At 41.6% G+C, this 20,624-nt stretch overlaps 1 protein-coding gene across 7 annotated transcripts in view; it reads left to right on the forward strand.

The window, feature by feature from the left end:
* The window catches only part of THRB (thyroid hormone receptor beta), a 151,524-nt gene extending 147,996 nt beyond the window's left edge, over positions 1 to 3,528 (forward strand). For 5 of the 7 annotated variants that reach the window (XM_086851442.1, XM_086851436.1, XM_086851414.1 and 2 more), the window contains 2 exons: positions 1,198 to 1,456; positions 2,893 to 3,528. In XM_086851442.1, coding sequence (XP_086707568.1) covers positions 1,198 to 1,456; positions 2,893 to 3,134 — 501 coding nt within the window. In that variant the 3' untranslated portion in view covers positions 3,135 to 3,528. The remainder of the gene's footprint in view (positions 1 to 1,197; positions 1,457 to 2,892) is intronic. The other 2 variants (XM_086851449.1, XM_086851409.1) reach the window with 1 other exon arrangement.
* Positions 3,529 to 20,624: the final 17,096 nt, after the last annotated feature.

Genomic DNA, 20,624 nt, shown 5'->3' on the forward strand with positions numbered 1-20,624 from the left:
TTTTCTTGTGTATTAAACAATTCACACCTGAAGCTGGCATTGTTGGAAAAGTAGCTGCATGACTCAATTCATTTTCCTGACCATGGCTAGCTTTCTGCTTAAAACTCTTCTCTAACAGGGAACTGCTTTCCACTTGCATTAGGTAGCTCTGCATCATTTCCCACCAAATCAATGCACTTGCTTTGCAAGTACACTGTTGCCATGTAAACCTATGGTTCATGGGGGTTTTCATTTTGAATTGCAAAACAGGTAAGTATAATAATTCTATATAAATCAAAAATAAATGGCTTTTTGCCTCCTTTCAAGCCAAGCAGAAGTGTGTTACTCTTCCATATGTGGGACCCTTGTTGTTCATGTATGTGAACAGTCTCAAAATTGCCTTGGTGTGTTTTGTTATCACTGAATAACCTATGAGAACATAAAGACATGCTTTATAGAACACGTTCTGCTCATGTGTCATCATCCTGGTTATACTCTGTAAATACAGGACCTACATCTAACAATTTGGACAGCTTGCCTTTGTTAAATGGCATGGAAATGACATGTGCCCTGAAGATCACAGCTTATACACCAGCATAAAAGCTGTAACTATATCACAGATTTTCTGTCTGTCCAGCAATAATGTAGTGAGCTCAGGGAGAACAGCCTTACTAGATTAAGAATGGATTAATAAATTCTCTATTGTTAAAATGGGCAGTGAGAATTACTGCTTCACTGATTTAGGTATATCCTCTAGATATAAACCTGTATTTAATTCCTTTTATTTAAAACACAGTCCATTCTTAAAGACCCTCCCAAAAGTTTTTCTTTTCCTCTGGTCAGGTAAGAAATAATTATGGCTGGTAGTAAACTTAACTGGGATGGCACCAGCCATTGGGTCTGCACCAGCCCCAATTATAGCTTTTTCTGCTGTGATAAGTTGTAAGCTGAGGGAACCAATAGCTGTGTTATTGCTAGATTTCCTGAGGGTGTGTGGGGATGCTAACCAGGGAATGTTAACCTGCTGGCAGTTCCTGAGGGCAGGAACAAAGATCCTGGGGGTTTGTGCAGAACAGCATGTTTGGAGGGAAGCTGTGCTTTGTGGGGCAGTGTCCTGGGCTGTGAACTGCAACTTCATGCTTGTGGATTTACTGTAGTTGTAAAAGCCACTCAGTTTGACAAACATGCATTTTTCTTTGCTGTTTATAATTTCTGCAGCTGCCATGTGAAGACCAGATCATCCTTCTGAAAGGCTGCTGTATGGAGATCATGTCCCTCCGAGCAGCAGTTCGCTATGACCCCGAGAGTGAGACTTTAACACTGAATGGGGAGATGGCGGTGACAAGGGGCCAGCTGAAAAATGGGGGTCTTGGCGTAGTGTCTGATGCCATTTTTGACCTGGGCATGTCTCTTTCTTCATTTAACCTGGATGACACCGAGGTTGCCCTTCTTCAGGCTGTTCTGCTCATGTCATCAGGTGAGAACAGAAATATACTGAGATCCAAACAGTTTTGAAACTCTTTAGTCTTTGTTACAAGCGTCTTTATAGAAGAAATAAGGTAGGTTAAATCTTGTAGTGCTGACTAGAGTAATGTGGGAGAAATTTTCTCTCAAAACCTCTCATTTTGGTGAATACTAGGAAAAAAATTCAGGGTGTTCAGAGAGATGGACATAAAAGTTATTTTGGTAACACACCTTCCTTAATTTGGTACTTAGGAATGAGCCAGGGATGATCATCAAGAAAAAATCAGTTCTGATTCTGAGAGTTTGCCTTAAATGCAAAATGGATAATTTGGCAACATTGGTCCTTATGATAAGTTCCCTCTTCCCCTGAGTAATGTCATGCACTGAGCGTTCATACACATTTCCACCAGACTCATATGTTTAGTTTGACTTGCCCTCTTGTTTTCCGATTTAACAGCACCATTGCTTCCTAATGGGCATTTACGAGTTGTGCTGTTTCCCTGTGATGGGACCTTTTGCAACTGGTCATGATACAAAAGCAGCACAGACAACTTCCTATGATTTCCAAAGAGTTTCTAACCTTCTCAATTTGAGTATGTTTTTAAATATGCTTCCAGTGATTGTGCCAGCCCAAAGAGGAAATTCCATTCTTGGGCAGTGGCAGATTTGGCAAGATTTTAAGATGGCTTTGAACATTGGGCACTGAATAACAATACACAATCAGTAATTTACAACATTAACTGCATCTGAGATAAACAGGTTTCCACATTAATCATAACACAGCACTTCATCTTCCCCATCAAAATATTTTGATTTATTTTTAGGTCCCTACACAGTAATACAGGAGCAGGGCTTTCAGAAGGCAGTTCAGAAAGGACCTGCTTTCCCAGAAGTGTCTCCTGAGAAGTGACTTTTGAAAGGGGCTTTCCCAGTGCCTATCTGGGTGCCAGTTGAGACAGCCAGATTTTTGGCCTTTGCTGTTCCTTGATGCTCCATAACAGCTCACCTGGCATCAAATCATGATCAAACCATTGGTCGGATTGTAGGAAAACAGATAGAAAGTGACTGCAATTTAGGTATCTGACAAGGAAATATTTTTTTGTTTCTTTATTAGTTGTTTTACAGAAAAACATAGATAGAAGCCTTAGCTGAAATCAGGGATCTGATGCTCTAGTGACTGTAAGGAAACACTTCCCAAACAGCTACACTCTAAGTGAGGAAAGCAGGCAAAGGATGAAGAAAGGAAGGATTCTTTTTCTTCTTCTTTTAACAGGGATTGAACTAACAAGTGAGTTGACTGGGGTGAAAGAAGTTTTTGGCAGAGCCACGAATGCCCCCTGTCTCTCTCCTTTCTTTCCTAGCATCAGAATCGTCCTATTTTTCCTGATTTATAATCAGGCATTTGCTAAAGCAAATAAAAATTATAATTCTGCTGCATTGTATCTACAGATCGCCCAGGCCTTGTTTGCGTCGAGAGAATAGAAAAGTGTCAAGAGGGTTTCCTCCTGGCGTTCGAACACTACATTAACTACAGAAAACACCATGTTGCACACTTTTGGCCAAAACTGCTGATGAAAGTGACAGACCTGCGAATGATCGGAGCCTGCCATGCCAGCCGCTTCCTGCACATGAAGGTGGAGTGCCCCACAGAACTGTTCCCTCCGTTGTTCCTGGAAGTGTTTGAGGATTAGAGAGACTCAAGTGGTTCTCTACACCCCCGTCGCACTACTGGCTGTCATTTCATCCCGTTGCCCGGCTCTTCTCACCTGTTTGGTCTTCTTCTTTCGTGGTCTTCTGTTTCTTGAGACGGGGCTGGGGTTTTGTTTGGGGTTTCTTTTGGGGTTACTGGGGGGCAATTGTATACACATGGATGAAAACATCCCTTTAATGCGGGTACTTGTGACTATTGCAATTTGTTCTTCAGTCTTTTGATGTGAGTGCTTTGACAGCTTAACAGTGAAAATAAGAACAGACCAATCTCATTCACCAGCATTTGTGTGGTCACCAGCTCACACCCATTATTGCCTGGAAAACAGGGGAGAGAGATTGAAGTGGCAGAAAAATAAACTTGCCTTCAGGATAAAACAGCTGTTAATTTGACACTGACAATTCTGTCTTGTATTACCTCCTTTTGCAGGGTACAACTGACCAAATCATAATATGAAATTTCTGGTCTTTGTGATTGTTTCTATTGTAACAATTACCACTATGATTTAGGATCTTCATCATCATCATGTTCCCATCATTCTCTGATGCAGTTGCAGATGAGTTTAACTGTGCCCCATAAATCAAGTACTTAAAATAATGCAGAGTGTTAGAAGGGACTGAGTGGTTTTTTTTCCATGTGTATAAGATATTAACATCTTCAGTTACTAAATTTGGACTCCAGGTAAACTTCACTGGAAGATTTGTTGGAGTGAGGAAGGAAATTTGATCTGAGTTGCTTCTCCTGATAGTGGAGGGGTCTGTTTTTTCTGAGGTGTGTGGAAAATCCATCACTCTGAGGGAGAAGGCTCTCTATCAGGATAGCAGGCAGTGTCTCAGAGTTATTCAGGGATATGAGGGCTCCTGTAGAATGAGGATAAGGAGAGTGAAACATATAGGGTGATCTTCAGATGGGACAGAAACCAACTATGTTATTAACAACAGTCAAGACTGTAGAGCTTTATCCCAGTAATACAGATAGTGTTGCTCAGCAGTAATTCTTTGTTTTATATATATATATATATATAAAGTTTATATGCACATATATATATAATTTTATATATATATAATTACAAATCTTCAGCAGATGTCTTAAACATATTTCCATATTTTTATCTTCTCTCTCTCTTTTTCTCTGACTCTACCCTGTGTGTGTGTGCGTGAATCAGCTGAGTTCTCCCTTCCTACAGGTGTGTCTGTATGTGTTTCATTAGGCTAGATGCTCTCTTGATTCCTTTAATTTATTTCCACTAACTGCACTAGCAGGAACCAAACTGAGCAATGACAAAATGTCCTGCTGCCGAAGTCTGCAAGCCAGTTCTCACAGTCCTGAAATGTTTGGAGGCCAGTGATGAGGACATTGTAGGTAGAGGTTCCTCTCTGTCACCATCTCCATTCAGGGATGCTGTCCCTGGGTTTTATAAACTTGATATTAAACCATCCTCTGAATTTGTATGACACATCTAAAACATCTTTCTGTTCTTCCTGGGCACCAGAGACTTAGTTCATGTTTTTTGCACTGCCTCATGCCCTATTCTTTCATGTTGTGCATTGATTTGTACCAGTTTCTTTCTCTGCTATTTATTGACCCATTTGCCTGGCAAATTGTTAGACTGGATGTGTTGGCTTTCAAAGCTCATGGCCCATATCTGAACCCATATCTTATGTGTTTATCCCCTCATAAAAACAGGATACTCAGGAAAACTTGTAGATGGGACACGATTTATGTGTGTCAGGAGTTAAATTCTTTCTACCCTTCTTTCTCTACATCATTGATAAAGCATTTAGAGTGATACTGGGCATGTTGTTAGGGATGTGGAATCTTGTTCTCCCTGTTGTTTGATATCATATGCACCTGTGATGTGCTATGAGCACTAATGTCATCACTTAGGGGTTTTTTTGTCAGAACATGAAACACATTGGGGCGCTTAGGAGTGCTTTTGCAGCTAGCTGTGAAGACACACCATTGGAGATTAATTCTTAAATATTTGGTGTAGAACCTCTTTTATTGGCTGTGTTGGCTCCATCTTAAAGCATGTATCTAAACAACATCTCTATTCAAATTCCTTGTAGAGCACAGTCCTGGGGACAAAGAGTCAGAAACTGGCTTTTTGGATACGTGATTTGGGGTGACTTGATGGAGGACTTAAAGCATGTAATAGAGAACTCAGAAAAGCAGCTGATCCCATACTTACATTGATGGCTTCACAATCTAGAAACAAAACAACACACTTTTGAGACAATATTAATATAGCAAGGAATATAAAAGCAGAATTAGAGGCCTCCAGGTGTGAATATGGCAACATGTACACATGATATGGGACTTCTACAATTTTATAAGTTTTATAAATTCTACAATTTTTATAAGTTTAACAAATTAGCATTTTCAACAATAATGTCCAATTCGAAGAGCATTTATTTAAGTAATCCCCCCCTTTTGGTTCTGCCCAACCAAACCAAGTGGTTTGGAGCCACTCTGAGTTTCTAGCCCCATATTTATTATGTCTAGGATACATGGTAAAAGGAAATAAGACTCCATTTAATCCTTGGCTTAATACTTTTTAATCCTTGGCTAAAGAGGCAAGACTAAATAATATTTCAGGAATGTAGCATAATATGTCTTAGAAGGTTATCTTATTGGTCTAAACTGTAGGGGAAAAGGGACAGGAAAAGTACTGGGAGCTACAGCCATGTATTAGAAATCTACAAAGCTACAAATCTATGACAAATATATGAAAAGCTTAGGCATCAGTGCCTGTGCCCACAGTGACTTGCAAAGAAAAGAGAAATGTGTGTGTCTTTTGAAGCTCTGTTCTGCCATGGATCTGAGCATGAAATTCCTTCTGAAGCCAGTGCAAGTACCTCACCTTTTTGCTTAATGTGAGCTCGAGTAGGCATTCAAGCTTTTGACTGTGTTGCAGGTGAGACCCAGGAGAGGAAGCATCACATCTCTTCTTGTTCCAAAATACCAATGCAGATTGGAGCTGTGCTTAGTCAGGGTTCAGAAAAATCAGGCCTCCTTCCGTAGGTGATTGCAGATGGACTGAAGTGCCTAAATTCAGGCAACCGACTTAGACAGTTCTGGCAGTGCTCTAAGCAGAAAGGACATACATCAATATGTTTTTCTAGCTTTTCAGGTTAAGTTGGAGTCTAGTAGTAACTAACAGACTGAGTTAGTAGTATTCCCTATCTGAAAATTAAGGCCAAGCTCGTAGTTGGACTGATCTGATGTACTGACATCTAATGGCCTCTGATCTCCTACCAGTCTTACTTTGTGTCACTTCCTTTACTTCCTCAGTACAAACTGCTGAGTTATGTGATCGTGAGAGCAAAACTAACTGACCTTAGCTCTGCAAAGATGTACTTCTAAATATCAGTGGTCTCAAGCCATTGAGGGACCACCTCAGTGGCAGACACCAGTGCCACAGGCAGCACCCTTTGTAGTAACTCCTGAGTGAAATAACAAACTTGTGCTTTCCAGTGCAGTCCAGAGTCTTGTTTCTGCTGGTGCCACATGGCTCTTTTGTTTGCTTTGTGGTCCACATGTGGGTCTTACACAGAAGGTTTTTTCTGTCAAACCTGATTGTCACCATTCATGGTATTTCCCTGAGTAACATGTGCATTTAGATACTCATTTCATGTGTAATCTCAGTTAAGTTGTGATATTTATTATAACATATATAGTGCGTGCTAATGATTTTTGTTTACATTCTGCCAAAATGTAGACGTTAGAGTTAGACCTCCCAGGTCCAAAATCATCCTTGAGCAGACTGCTTGCTTCTTCAGAGGCAGGTATTAGAAAGAGAAAAAAAACTGTCCAGAAAGACCATTTATATCAGAAATCTGCCAAGAGAGGGCTGTTAATCACAAGCAGAGCATGTCATTGCTAGTGATGTATTTTTATGCTATGGAACTCTAATCTGTATGTGTCATATTGACTTCTTGCTGCATGAATCATAAATTTTAAAAATCAGTCTTATGGTTTTGAGATGTAGCCAGCATTCCTAAGGCTAAACCTTTTTCATTGACAGAATCAAAATCCACAACCAAGGAAGGTTTTCCTCTCACTGTGAGAGCAATTGAAAGTGTTCAACATTTATCTTTTCACAAAGGAAGAGGCAACAGAACCTCTTAATGTGTCTTGTTATTGTGATCATCTGGAAATGATTGCCAGACGTTTCCTTTTGATATAGTAATGAAGTGATCTGTATTTGAATTTTATAGAGAGAATTTTATTCTAGTGTGATAGAGATTTATTTTCCACTTAAAGACTCAAAATGGTATGAGAACATTTTTGGTTTTGTTTTTTTTTACTATGGTATATTTTTGCTTTAAAATTAAAAACAAAACAAAAAAAGGTTTGGCCTTATCACAAAGTTTTAGTATAGATGTTAGCAAATGCAAAGAGTATGCATTATTTGTGTGTATCCACATTGACTGATGTCGCCTTCAAAAAGCAATATTGTGCAGGTAAATAAGTTGTTTGTGACTGTCCATTGCACAGTTTACCTTCTTTAAAAGCTAACCTTGTTTATGCACAAGACAATCAAATGTAAATCTACATCAGCACCCAGGTGTGGATTAAATTTATGTAAATTACTGAGCACAATGTAAAACATTAAAAGACACTTTATTTAATTACACATTTAATGTTGGTAAAGATAGTATCAGGGCATGAACTAGCTGACATACTGTAATTTCTTTTTCTCTTTTTCTACTTCCTTAGCACTCTACAATTTCAGTTTGCTCATAAATACATCAAATTAGTCATTCATAATTTTTTTAAAGAGGAGGGTGGTTTGGGTTGTTTATTTGTTTTTATGAAATTGGTTGGGAGGACTTTCTACTTTGTCTGTGAGGTTTGTGGGTTTTGCTTATTTGTTTTATTTTTTTATATCAGTTTCATGCCCTGAGGGTAAGGCAAACATTACACCGTACAGTAAAAAACAAAGTACCTTGGATGATGTATTTTTTTGCAAACAGTGTTAAGAGTTATGCTAGATTGGTAATATTTTTTCAGCCTAAAATATATTAAAAAAAAAAATCTGTGATCACAAATGTTTTAAACTATCTAAAGAGAAAATTTGTATATTTGGGGAAGAAAATAATTTTTACATAGCTTTTGTATGCAGATATTAAAATGTAATTATGAATATAGTGGGCATAGATAACTGTGTAAGCTTGAATTCTAAAAAAGAAAAAGCTTATAACTGAAAAGTGGTCCTGGTGTCTCTGTCTCTTTGTTGCAGGATCTTTTGTCAGCTCTGTCTCACACTTCCAAGCCACTGGAATGGGAAAAGTAAGACCTAGAGCACAATGTTTTATCAGCTCTAACCGGTTCACATTTCTGTGTATCTGCATCCCTTTCATCACCTACCTCATATCTTATCTCCTCTCCTCCATTCCCTTGGGCAGCCAACCAAAGGTTTTCACTTCCTCACTCTTCACAGCAGCCAGCCTTAATTTACTCCAGTGAACCGACTCTTGATTTATGTCTCACTCAATTACATTTTTTAAGGGAACGCCCTTTCTTTCCTTCTCCACTCCCAGTCTAAACAGGGATGGTGTGACAGGAGCAATAAGCTTCCCATCTTTTCATACTTTCCGTACCTTGGTCTCCTACCTATTGGAGAAGATCTCATTCAAACATTTTCTCTAGTCTTACTTTCCATTGCAGTTCTGATTTCTCCTCTAGTTCTTTCACTCCCTCCTGGAAGAAGCCAGGCCTATTGCCTGGAGCCAAAACAATTTCTTGGCCTGTCCCAGATGGCAAACCTGTTTTGGGCTCTTGCTTCACGGTGATTCCCACAGGCATTTCCTGGTTGGCTGCCAGCTCCTGCTCCTGGTCCCCTTCCACAGGAGGTGCTGGCAGCTTCCCGAGGGATGCTGAGCTCCCTCAGCTCCCTCTGTCTGCACCCCTGGGAGCACATTCCTGACACCGGCCTTCCTGTGCCTGGCGAGTGCTGTGGCAGCACCTGCAGGGTTTGTTCCCCCCGTGGCCTGTGGGAAGAAGGGCTGCCTTCAAAGGCAGGAGCTGTATGTGAGGAGCCAGAGAGAAAGCGTGAAATCCCTGCTGTGCCTTAAATGGAATCCCTTCAAGCTCTCCAGTTCAGGTGCCCGCGTGGGGAAGCCTTGCCAAAGCCTCTGCTGGGTTAGCACCAAGCGAGCAGCAACATGGATTGCTTTGGCCCCCCAGGACCAGCTCTGGAGTGAGGAATTAATCTGGTGTGTAAAAACTTGTTTACTGGATGTGAAGAAATAGTTCTGCTCCCACAGATGCCAGTGCTCTGGGTATAACATTTTCAGGCTTCATTTGTAGTGGTGAAATCTGTTTTTCAAAAGGTAGTGTGGTATCTGTGGATTCTGAGAGCCACATGAATTTGCTTCAGTACATGTTTATCGCTGTTTATCACTGCAGAGAACAACATAAGAGATGGTAGCTCTTCCCCTGGAGCTCTGGCACTAAAGCAGGAGTGTGTTTTTGCCCTGTGGGCTGCCTCTTGCACCCTGAGCCTGTTGGTGAACACATGTGCAGTTTGTTTGCCCACTTGGTGACAGTGCATGAGGGTTTTCCGTCTTTGAAAACTGAGCCATGTCTGAAGGATTTTCTCTGTGAACTTGAGAGTCTAACAACAAACAAATGTGTGTCATACTCATGGTCACGTGTGCTGTGTGGTATTCCCCATAGCATCAGTAGTTCCAAAATGAAAATTTGCATATTAAAAGTGACTGCAAACACATCACCTTTGAAGTAAGTAAAAGGGTATGTACAAAAGTCCCTCCATTCTGTTTTATCGTATTGCAGCCCTCCTTACTGTTTACCAGGTAGAGAAAACTCCTTTCCAGACTGAATCACAGAGAATCTCTCCTCTCATGCCCATGCCTGGTGGAAGCACTGACCCTGCAGGTGCTGCCACAAGCTGCCTCAGTACTCACAATGATATGCCTGAAGTCCCTTAGAAAAACTAGAAAAAAAACAGAGGAAGCTCCTTTGTGTCATTTGAGAGAGCTTTGAGGCTGCTAAGGTCAAGGAATAATGAAAGGTTTGTGGGGTCTCTGAGTCAGAGGTCCCTAAGGGAGAAATTAAATGCCTCCTGGGTCATCCTGACCTTGTGGTGCCTTGAAAAATTACAAACTTGGAAAAGTGGTCTGACCTCTGTACCCTGCTGTGCAGAGCTGGAGTGGAACCTACAGGGAAAACAAGACAATCCTTAGTGGATTGTATTTGGAAACACAGTGTAAAAAAGTAGAGAAGGACATCAGCAAATCAAAAGAAAACCCAGAATGAGTCCTTTTCTGAATTTCATTGGAATTTGAATTTGCAAAAGGCTGGCTGAGTGAGTATGGGGGTAGCTTCAAGCAGTGTTTCTCTGAACAGAAATATTCTAGTTACAAGAAATAAAAGAAGTTTTGCAAAATCCAAACACAAGCCATATTTAAAGGGGAAAAAAATATGTGGCTGCAAGGTCTTTGGTATTTCCTTGCTCAGAAATAGGAACAAAAAGGGGAAGAAGTCTTTGCTGGGATAACCATAGAGGCAGAGAGCTTCACTGCCTGATGTAATGTTTAAAATGGAAAGGAAAGCTGGGTCATGTCTTTGTGTGCATATAAAGTTGCAACAGGAGTTGGTTAGGGCTGAAAACATGTCCCAAGTAAAATCACAAAGAGAGAGAGAGAGAGAGAGAGGGAGGGAGGGAGGGAGGGAGGGAGGGAGTCAGATAATGACAGAAGATGAAATCCAGGAGGTGGTTTAGTGAAGTTGTTCCTTGCTCCAGTAAAGTGTAGGAGGGTTCACAGGTATTGTCTGTTGCTTTCACAAAAGGCACAAGGAAGTGTTTGGCACCTGAGACAGAAACATAACCCACAAGTTAAAACCAGCCCTTCTTGGTGAAGTGGGTCAGAACCCATGACTGTGAGGAGCAGAGAGCCTGCAAGAGGCATAACCATGAACCTCCCAGAGGACTGAGTCAGGGAGGAGCTGGAAACATCTAACTCAATGTGATTGTGTTGCCAGGAGTTCCTTTACTTCTTCTGGGCAGGAAATCCAGACTCAGAGGGATCTGACAGACATTAGGTACCAGTGCCTTAAAGCCTCCATGATGAGGTGGGATAACCTGGATGTCTTCTTGCCCTCCCACTGCTCTGTTCCCCTCCTGCCCAGGGAACAAGTGTGGTGGCTTTGCCTGGCTGCTCTGTGACTGTGGTGGGAAATTTTTCAGACTTCCCAAAAAATGGTGGGGCAAGCAGGGTAAGTTCTTCTCCTGAATGCCAGAGCACACACCAAAACTGCTGACCTCTCCCTCTTGCCAAAGTGAGCTCCTTGCTCTCCGTGCCCACAATCCTGGCTCTAGCCCTGAGACTCCCACGTGGAGTGAAACAGCTGAGCACGCTCTGAGCTGGCTCAGCTGGGACCCTTGGAGGTGAAGCCTGCCTTTGTGACTGCCTGGACAGTGAACAAGGCACTTTTCCATTCAGTCAGTGCCTGCTTTGTCTATCGTGTGTTGATCACCTCAGTCCTAGACACTGTTCTCTTCCAGAGGGAACAGAGAGCCCTCCCAGAGCTCCCACTAATGGCCTGTGAAGCAGGTCCTGACATCCATCCAGCATTCCAGAGCAGCATGTGTGGAGAAGGAATGTACCCAGAGGCATGAGACTCCTCTGGAAGTCCTGCAGACACCAGACATGGGATGAATGACCCCAGAACAGACTTCTACTCACCAGGTTCTGAGCTACAGAGATGGAGTGATGGTCACAAAGGTCTGCCTGGAGGAAATGGGTGGTGACAACAGGGACAGATCTGTGGCCTCCAAAGCCTGTTGCAAAGCTCAGGAGCAGAGTACTCTCTGACAGAACTCTGTAGTGATAAAATAGTCATCTGTTGGTTCTAAAATCCCAATATTCACTTGTTTGTTCTCATCAGAAGTATCCTGTCACTGGAGTTATAATTTTGCATTGCTGCCAGGGCCCAAGGGAAAACTGAGGTTATGAGGGGAGGAAGTTCTTCCATCCAGAAACACAGGGGGTTGAGCTCCCTGCAGACTGTGACTCTGTGCATATGATCAACTTTGCACTCTACACAGGGCTAAAAAGCAAAACAAGGCCAAGCCATTTCCTGGCTATATCCCTAAAGCCCTGTGTTCAAAAGGAGGTGCTGATTGCCCTTTAAATCAAAGGTCCTCTGGGCCAGTTCCATTTTGGGAGCCAAGGATGGCTTCAAGTCCTTGGCTGCCCTGTGCTGAGAGCAAAGGAACACACTGGGCTGGGAATACCCTTGGTGAAATCAGCAGGTGCCTCGAGCAGCTGCCAGGCACACAGCCCTGTGAGCCTGGAGCTGCTGGAACTGCACTCCAGCTCCAGCTCCAGCACCAGGGCTTGGCTGCTGGTCTGAACCCAGGGCAGAAAAGGACCCAGAGCCCACTTGGGGTGTGAGGTGTGGGATTCTCCTTAATTTCATTTTTATCTCAAGTTCTCTTAAAGAAATCAGCAATGAAACTAAGGGATCGCCTAATGCTAATGATGGCTTGTCACATTTCTAGCTGTGCTGATCTGATCAGATTTGCCTCTAGCCTTGGCTTCAGACAGTTGAATGCACCTACACTCCATTATTACCACACAAGTTTCTTCCTTAACTGGGCATGATGACAGTGTTTTCAATTTCAAAATAAACTTTGCAATATCCATTCCTTTTTAATGGTGGAAAATGTTTATAAAAATTTTACACAAGAGATGTCAAGACAAGATAGGTGTCTAGGCCAGGAGAAGAGGCTGGACTAATAAGCCAGGCTTCAAAATAATTTGTATAACCTGTGATGCTGCACTTTTATCCATCCACAGCTCCAGGAGATTGACCCCAGTAAGATTTTAATTTTCATCAAGGAAGTAAGGCTTATTTCCCTTCTTCTGGGCCTCCAGAAGTCTCCAAAAGAGACTTAGGAGATGTTTGCCTTCCTCAGAGCCAAGATGCTTGACTTCTTCAATGTCAAAGGAGCCCCTCTCAGCTGTTTATCTCTGCTGCAGATGAAGTTCTCTTCCTATTCAAAGTATATTTTAAGCAGAGAGATTGATCAAGAGGGAATACTTGCCTGCACTGGCCATTTGATGGTTGTTCCTACATGTCACCCACGTGCACACGCTGACTCCTGGGCATTTTCCTTTCCAGCGTGCCGCAGTAGCTGCTGCCCTTGGATCAGAGGTCAGGTGCCAAGAGCTTGTAAGAAGGAGAGTTGCTCTGGCTACTTGCCAGTGCTCTCTGTAGACTGGAAATGCCATCACTCTAAAAGTACTGCAAAGGCTTATATTCTTTGTGAGAGGGTGCAGATCTTTCCTGTTGCATGAGTTAAGGGTCAGTTATGAAAACCTTGCTGTTCTTTCCTTTTACAAGCTGTGAGATAGCTCAGGACTGCATTATTCTTGGACCATATTTGGAGTGGTCTAGTGCTGACCATAAGAACATAGTCTGAGCTTTAATTCACTTGGCACTTGTTTTAGAAGTTGGCCTAGTATCATTGTATTTAGAAATCTGTTGCCTTCCCTCTAAGCATCCATCATGTTCCTGAAATGGGTGCTGACTTGTCTGTACCGAGTTTTCCCCTTCTTTTTTCACTCTGTCACTTCAGACCCACTGGATGGAATAATTTTTGCACAATGCAAACTGATGACTAATAAGACCCAAGACTTAAAGCTGCTTTTGAAATTCCACTTCTTGAAGAAAACCCCTCTATTTCTCTTCTCTGTATAAAAATCTGTGTAAAATGCCTTGTCCAATACAGAAATATTTTCTACTGCTTCTGCATTGGAGCATCAGTATGATTTTTCAGTGCAAATGGGGTAACCAACAGATGACAACTATAGCCTACTACAAGTAAGCAGAGAGAGAAGGAATAGCTTAAGGTTTGTTTTATTTAAAGAGCTGATCTAACTGATGATGATGTGTTTGGCTTCAGACCCAAAAGCTGTTAAAGCTGTTCAGAGATCAAGTGGATATAGAAAGAAATACTGCATGTAAGTTAGCGATCCCCAAATATATTTTAGTAATAATCTTTCTGAATAAAACATCTATTATTTTTTTTCCTAAAGTGAGAATAACAGCATTGAGAAGTGGTACACTTTTCTAACAAAAAGTGAGGGAACTTTGGCTTTTTTGCCAGTTTTACTCTGCTCAGAGCCTGTGTAACAGGGGAAAGCCCCAGAGGAACTGGGCTTTGCAAAGCATCTCATTTGGTTGGAAAGCCAACTTTCTAGCTAACCCAGCTTGAAACACCACATTCCAACCATAGGTTCAATGCACATACACAAATGAAGCTACAAAATAAAGTGCTTTTTCCTGAGCCCTGATTTTGTGACAGCAGCCTAGCACACTGAGTGCCTGGTCAAACCCTGCCAGCTGTGATGCAGGGCAGAGTGTTGGCACCTCTGTTGTTTAAAATGTCAGGACTCTTCCCACATGGAAAAGGTGGTGCATTATGCTGTCAATGTTGATTTTGCAGCTAGACAATAAGTGGTAGCTTGTGTGACAGACACGCTGATGAATAGATTCAGGGAGCCGTTTGTCATCTAAAATGTCTCTGCTGAGAAATATCCCCTGGCTGTCAGTCTGGAGGGACCAGGATTGCTGTCAGAGCCTTTGTAAACACCAGGGTGGTTTTGGTCTGATTCTGCACACTCTTCTTTGAGCTGCTCCATGGTTCTTACAGCACGCAGCTGGTGAGCACATGCAGGAGGGAGGGAGGGAGGAAATTTTTCTGCCTGAAAATCATGTCCTATTCACAACACCAGCATCATTTACACTTTTTGTGACCGGGCCATGGAGACAGGCTGAGCTCGTCCCTTTGAGGAGTCTGGGCAGAGAAGTGCACTGAAAGCACAGGTGGTTGTTTCCTTTGGATCTTCACTTGTGAATGCACTGGGCTGCTTGGAAGACTGCATTTCAAACCGGTTTAGAGACAGAGCTGGTTTTCCAACTAAATTAGATGTTTTGTAAAAGCATTCTTCTTTCCATCAACTTCCTGGATTCTGCCGTTCAGGTATTCTTCAGATACAGGATTGCAGTTTATCCTGGGACTTCAGCATGGGTGTGAAACCTCAGAAACTAACACCTTCAGCTTTAACAAAACGAAACTGCCTTTGGAAATGTAGCCATAGGATCTTCTAAAGCTTATCTCCCTAGCCAGGCTGCCTCTCATTCCTTATCACCTGGCCTCTATGCACAATGCCAATGTGTAATGAGCTCCAAACTCTGAAAACCCCTCCCCTGCAGGAGAATGGAGAGACAGAATCCACAGCACGTGCTTTTAGAAAGCATCTCTGCCATTCCTGATTAACTTTGGGAGACCAAATTAAAGCTTCTCTTTCAACTATTTTCTTTCTCAAAGTGCTTTGCCAAAACTGCAGAAGTCAGAGAAAGAAGAAAAATCCAGCTAATCTAAACTATAGCAAACCTCCAGTCAAGGAGCTTGCCAGACTGATGAACAGGTTACACAAATTACTGACTTATATTTACCCTTCTGCCTCCTCCCCTCAATCGTTTGATTTCACAAGTTTTGCTGGGGAGATTGTAGATTAAATACAGGAGCTTTGCCCAAACCAGTAGCAAAAAGTACCGGAGAGCCTAAAGTGAAAAACAGGAAGCTTCTACACCACAGGAATCCTGAATGTTCAGTTTAAAGAGGATTCACTGATTGGAAAACGCTAAATATTGACTTGAGGGCAATAAGAATGATGAATGTTCAGAAAGGAGAATGTGAGATCCATTTAAAGAAAGAAAAAAAAAAAAAGAAAAGAGAAGTAGTCCAGCTGAAAGTCTTATTTTGCACTTTGGGAGGAGAAATCTAAAATTATGTAACTATGCAAAAACGCTAGGAAAAGTGTTTAAGGCTTCAAAAGCTAAGGAACTCCATGGAATACTGAGTTTCATATGACCTCTAAAGCTTGAAAAGGAACAGCAAAGTTGTTCCCAAAAGGCCAGAAAATGTCCATTTACTGAATTCTGAATATTAAACAGACCCTCCAGACACGGGAATAGACTTCAAGTACCTGTCACCGCCTCGGTCTTTGCTGCCTCCTCCCTGGTCATCCGTCAGGCCAAGCTGAGGGGTTTGTGGTGGGCAGCCCTGAGCTCTTCACCCAGCCCCACACAGTGCCCACCTGGCTGTTCAGCAGGAGGCTGGCTGAGGCTCAGCATGTGGGCTCTGGTTTCCAGGAACAAAGGCTCCTACTAAGTTCTTGCACAGCCTGGAGGCAAGGATCTGGCATTGCACTGGAAGGAGCAACACCTTCATCCCCTCCCCGTAGCCAAGAATGTTTGCACTTGGCCAGCTTGGTCAAGACAACCAAAATGGGCAGGGGCAGCAGGAGCAGCAGGAGAGTTGGGAAGAAAGGAGTGACTGCCACACATCATTGTTTTCTGGGTTTTAGAAACCTTCCAAAGCCAGGTTGAAGGCTGGGACACACAAACATTCCGAGGTCTCCAGCTCTTTGATCTTAGAATCATTAAGGTTGCAAAAGACCTCTAAGACCATCAAGTCCAGCTGTTAACCCTGCCAAGGCCATCATTAAACCCATCCCAAAATGCCATCTTTACATGTCTTTTGACCACAAGAATGGTGATTCTGCTGCTTTCCTGAGCAGCTTGTTCCAGTGCCTGACCACCCCTTCAGTGAAGGAATTTTACCTAATGTCCAGTCCAAACCTCCCCTGGTGCAACTCAAAGCCATCTCCTGTTGTCCTGTTGCTTGTTAGCTGGGAGAAGAGAGTGACATAGAATCACAGAATTCTGAGGTTGGAAAAGACCTCCAAGATCATCAGGTCCAACAGGTGAGCCCACCTGAAGCCCAGACTCAATGTGCTGCATGACCTGACACCACTGACCCCGTTCCATCACTGCACCTAAGAGACAGAGACAGTCTGGAGTTCCTGCACCAGATCCTGGTGTGGTCAGCTCCGTGGGACCACACAGGAATACTGTTCATCAATTCCATCTTCAACAAATTCAATTCTGAAAATGCCACCAAGACAGAAATACATTCCCCAAATTGTGGGGGAGCCCAAACAGGCCTAGCACAAATAGGAGACCTCTCCAACTTGAAGGGCGACTCTGTGAGGCTCCCTGGCCTCCATGGCCAATTGTGGGACTGTTCCTCCTATCCAGGGCACAGACCCCACCCTGTTGTCAGCTCCAGCCTCACGTGATGGGAGAGTAAAACCATCAGCTTGCTGGTTGAAAATACTAATTCCTACCTTGTGCCATCACAGGGCACCTTTCCAGCTATTTCAGATATGCAGAACCGATGATCCATTTTCATCTTGCCTCTACTCCACCTTCCAGCATTAAGAGAGATGATGCTGCCCTTCTGTGCATGGAAAAGTCACACCTTTATTTCACATAGTCACATTTTTTGATCTTTGCTAATTTTCATCTCTAACTCAATTCTGCTTTTCTATAAAATGTGGAGTGTTGTTTAACTTTCATTTGTTCTATTTGGTTTCCTTGACAAAGGCAACTCAGTAGTTTTTAACTCTTCATAAAAGTTCTGTTGCTACCCATAGTAATAAATTAAATTTCTCATCACATATAATTTGTTTTTATGATCATGTGCTCATCCAGCTTGAAAGAGTGGGACTTATGCAGAAATAATTGAGTAAATTAACTACCTAGGAAAGCAAAGGTAGGACTTATAATGTCCAGTATGCTTGTATACTTGAAATTTAATGTCTGTAACACAAGCAATTCTTGTTCTTTCTCACCTTTTAGTAGGACAGAATAGCACCTGTTAAAACCAGACTGTGTGCCAGGCTGGCCAGTGTCTGAAAATCATGACCATCATTTTCTCCAGTGTGTCATGGAGCAGATGGCTTTCCAAGTCAGCACCAAACCACAGTCCCCAGTGCTCTGATGGGGGACCCTGACCTCTCTTCTCCGTGCTGCTTGTAAGATACACCCATGGGCAGACTGAGCCAGCTTTTTCTGGCAGGTAAGGTCACTTACCAAGAGCTCTATTTAATTATTTCAATATATTTTTAATATATTTTGAAGAAAACCAGCAGGCTGGAGCCAACTGATAGTCTGTTCCCAATGTGTGGGATCTGACAGGTCTGAAAAAGGTATGGAAAAACAGGTAAGACTTTGTTTATGTGCCAGTCAGGACAAGCCCACAAAAGCAGACCTGTCATCTATCCTTATCTCACTGGTTTGGAGCAATTCAGTGCAGAGAAAAATTATGTAATGAGAAGATACAAACATGCTAGAGAGAACATATACTCTGGAACAGTTTACCCAAAGAAATTGTGGCTGCCCCACCCTTGGAAGTATTCAAGGCCAGGTTGGGTGGGGCTCTGAGCAACCTGGTCTATGAAAGGTGTCCCTGCCCACAGCAAGGGGGTTGGATCTTTAAGGACCCATTCAACCCAGGCCATTCTTGGTAAATATCATAAAATGATCTCCTGATCATTGAAAAGCAAGATGGCAGAGAGTAATGCAAGTTCCCTGAGCTCTGTTACAGAAATTACAATAAATATAACAGAAAATCAGAAGCCAGAGAAGCTTTTGCTTAATCACACTTCTTTAATTAAAATGTCCCATGCATGTGGTCAAGAAAAGAGACATGCTAATGTGAGCACAGTGTAGAGAAGATGTTTATTGTTTAGCATCCTCTCATTTTTTCCTCTTAGGTTGTTCTGTCTGTTATACTAAAAATGCTTTCTGTCCTTTCTTACTTGTATTAAGAGAAATTAAGAGAGAAATGGGAAAGAATCATAGATATATTTTAAAAACCTAGCAGGATTTCATCAGTTTCATATCAGTTTAGCAACAGTTTAACATCAACATTCTGAACTTGTTTAAACTGTACAAAACGAAAAAGTGACAGCTTTTGGCTGCATCTTACATGTTTGCTCATAAATTCCCAAATGTGTCTCAACTTCATTTCTGCCCTATTTCAACGCGTAGTAGTGACTGTTTCCTCAGCTGGCAAGGCTATGACAGAGTAACCAAGAGCAGAATTGTAACAATTTTGACTTCTCAAAACACGTAAGTCCTCTGATTTCCATCTTTCTTTCTCCAATCTGTTGTTTAAAGATCCTGGCTTGGAGAGCTTTTCCACTTGTGTTTTCCCTTTGCAGAGAAATCTGGCTCCACCAAGTGACAATTGTTGTGATTGCTGGTCTGCACCTGCAGCTAAAATAATACAAATCTGGCACTGGGTCCCACAAAAATCCAGTGCATCAAACTGTCATTGGAGAACTTTTAGCTCCAGCAGTTTTAGGCTGTAGGATTTCCTTTAACTCATATGCTGCCAGTGTGGACACAGAGCATTATCACTGATATTCTTGGTCTTTGTTGCACTGCACTGTGCCTCCAGCATCCAGGTTTCTGTGTGCATCCAGAATGGATAATTTAAAGATATACATTCCATGGAGGAGTCCAGAAAAAGTGAAGTGCAAATATACATTTTGTTGTCTGTGTTTCTCTCTTCACTCCACATACATACATGCATACATACATACATACATACATATATATATCTATATAAAAGAACATTATACATGTTACTACTGAATTATTAACAGTATCAATGTTGTTAATGGGTGTATAGATGATATAGATATAGATATAGATATAGATATAGATATAGATATAGATATAGATATAGATATAGATATAGATATAGATATAGATATAGATATAGATATAGATATAGATATAGATATATATAGATATAGATATAGATATAGATAGAGATATAGATATAGATATAGATAGAGATATAGATATAGATATAGATATAGATAGATATAAACAGTGCCACGTGATGAGGATATATCTGTGGCATTCTAGCTTTTTCCTGAACTTAGACAAGCATATGCTAAAACATTAATAATAAATTTTGTAGAAGAAAGTTTTGTAGAAGAAACAACAGTTTCTGATCTATGTAATAACCCCTGCATGTATTTTCTTATTTTGAATTTCATCCATAAATAGATGAGAAGGTTTATTAATCTTTTACTTACCTATTTACACTAAATTGGTGAATAACCAAAAGTAGTAAAAATCTGTGTATCTTTTTCTACAAAGGACTGTGTTACTAATTCCCGTTACAAAGATCCAACAGAAATGCTTTCATTCCAGTTATAATCCAAAGAATTTGATCATGGGAGCAACAAATGCAGGTGATTAACATTGGACAGGACATTTCAGATCCAGCTCGTTGCTCAGCTGGGAAAAGAAAGTTTCTGACTTAAAAGCACTCCATACAGTCCACGGAGGTGTTACATATATATACACCTGTAATATATATATATATATATATATATATATATATGTATATATATATATATATATATATACACACAACTGTGCACCATGTGTCACACAACAGCGTGTAGCTTGAGTTCCAGAATACAGATACAATATAGCACCATCTTCTTAGAAAAAAAAAAAATCGGCTTACAGTAGAAAGTCACTTGAGCTGGAAGTATCGACT

The sequence above is a fragment of the Cyanistes caeruleus genome, chromosome 1 (genome assembly GCF_971803275.1).
Source record: "Cyanistes caeruleus chromosome 1, bCyaCae1.hap1.1, whole genome shotgun sequence".
In the NCBI taxonomy this organism is placed as follows: Eukaryota; Metazoa; Chordata; class Aves; order Passeriformes; family Paridae; genus Cyanistes; species Cyanistes caeruleus.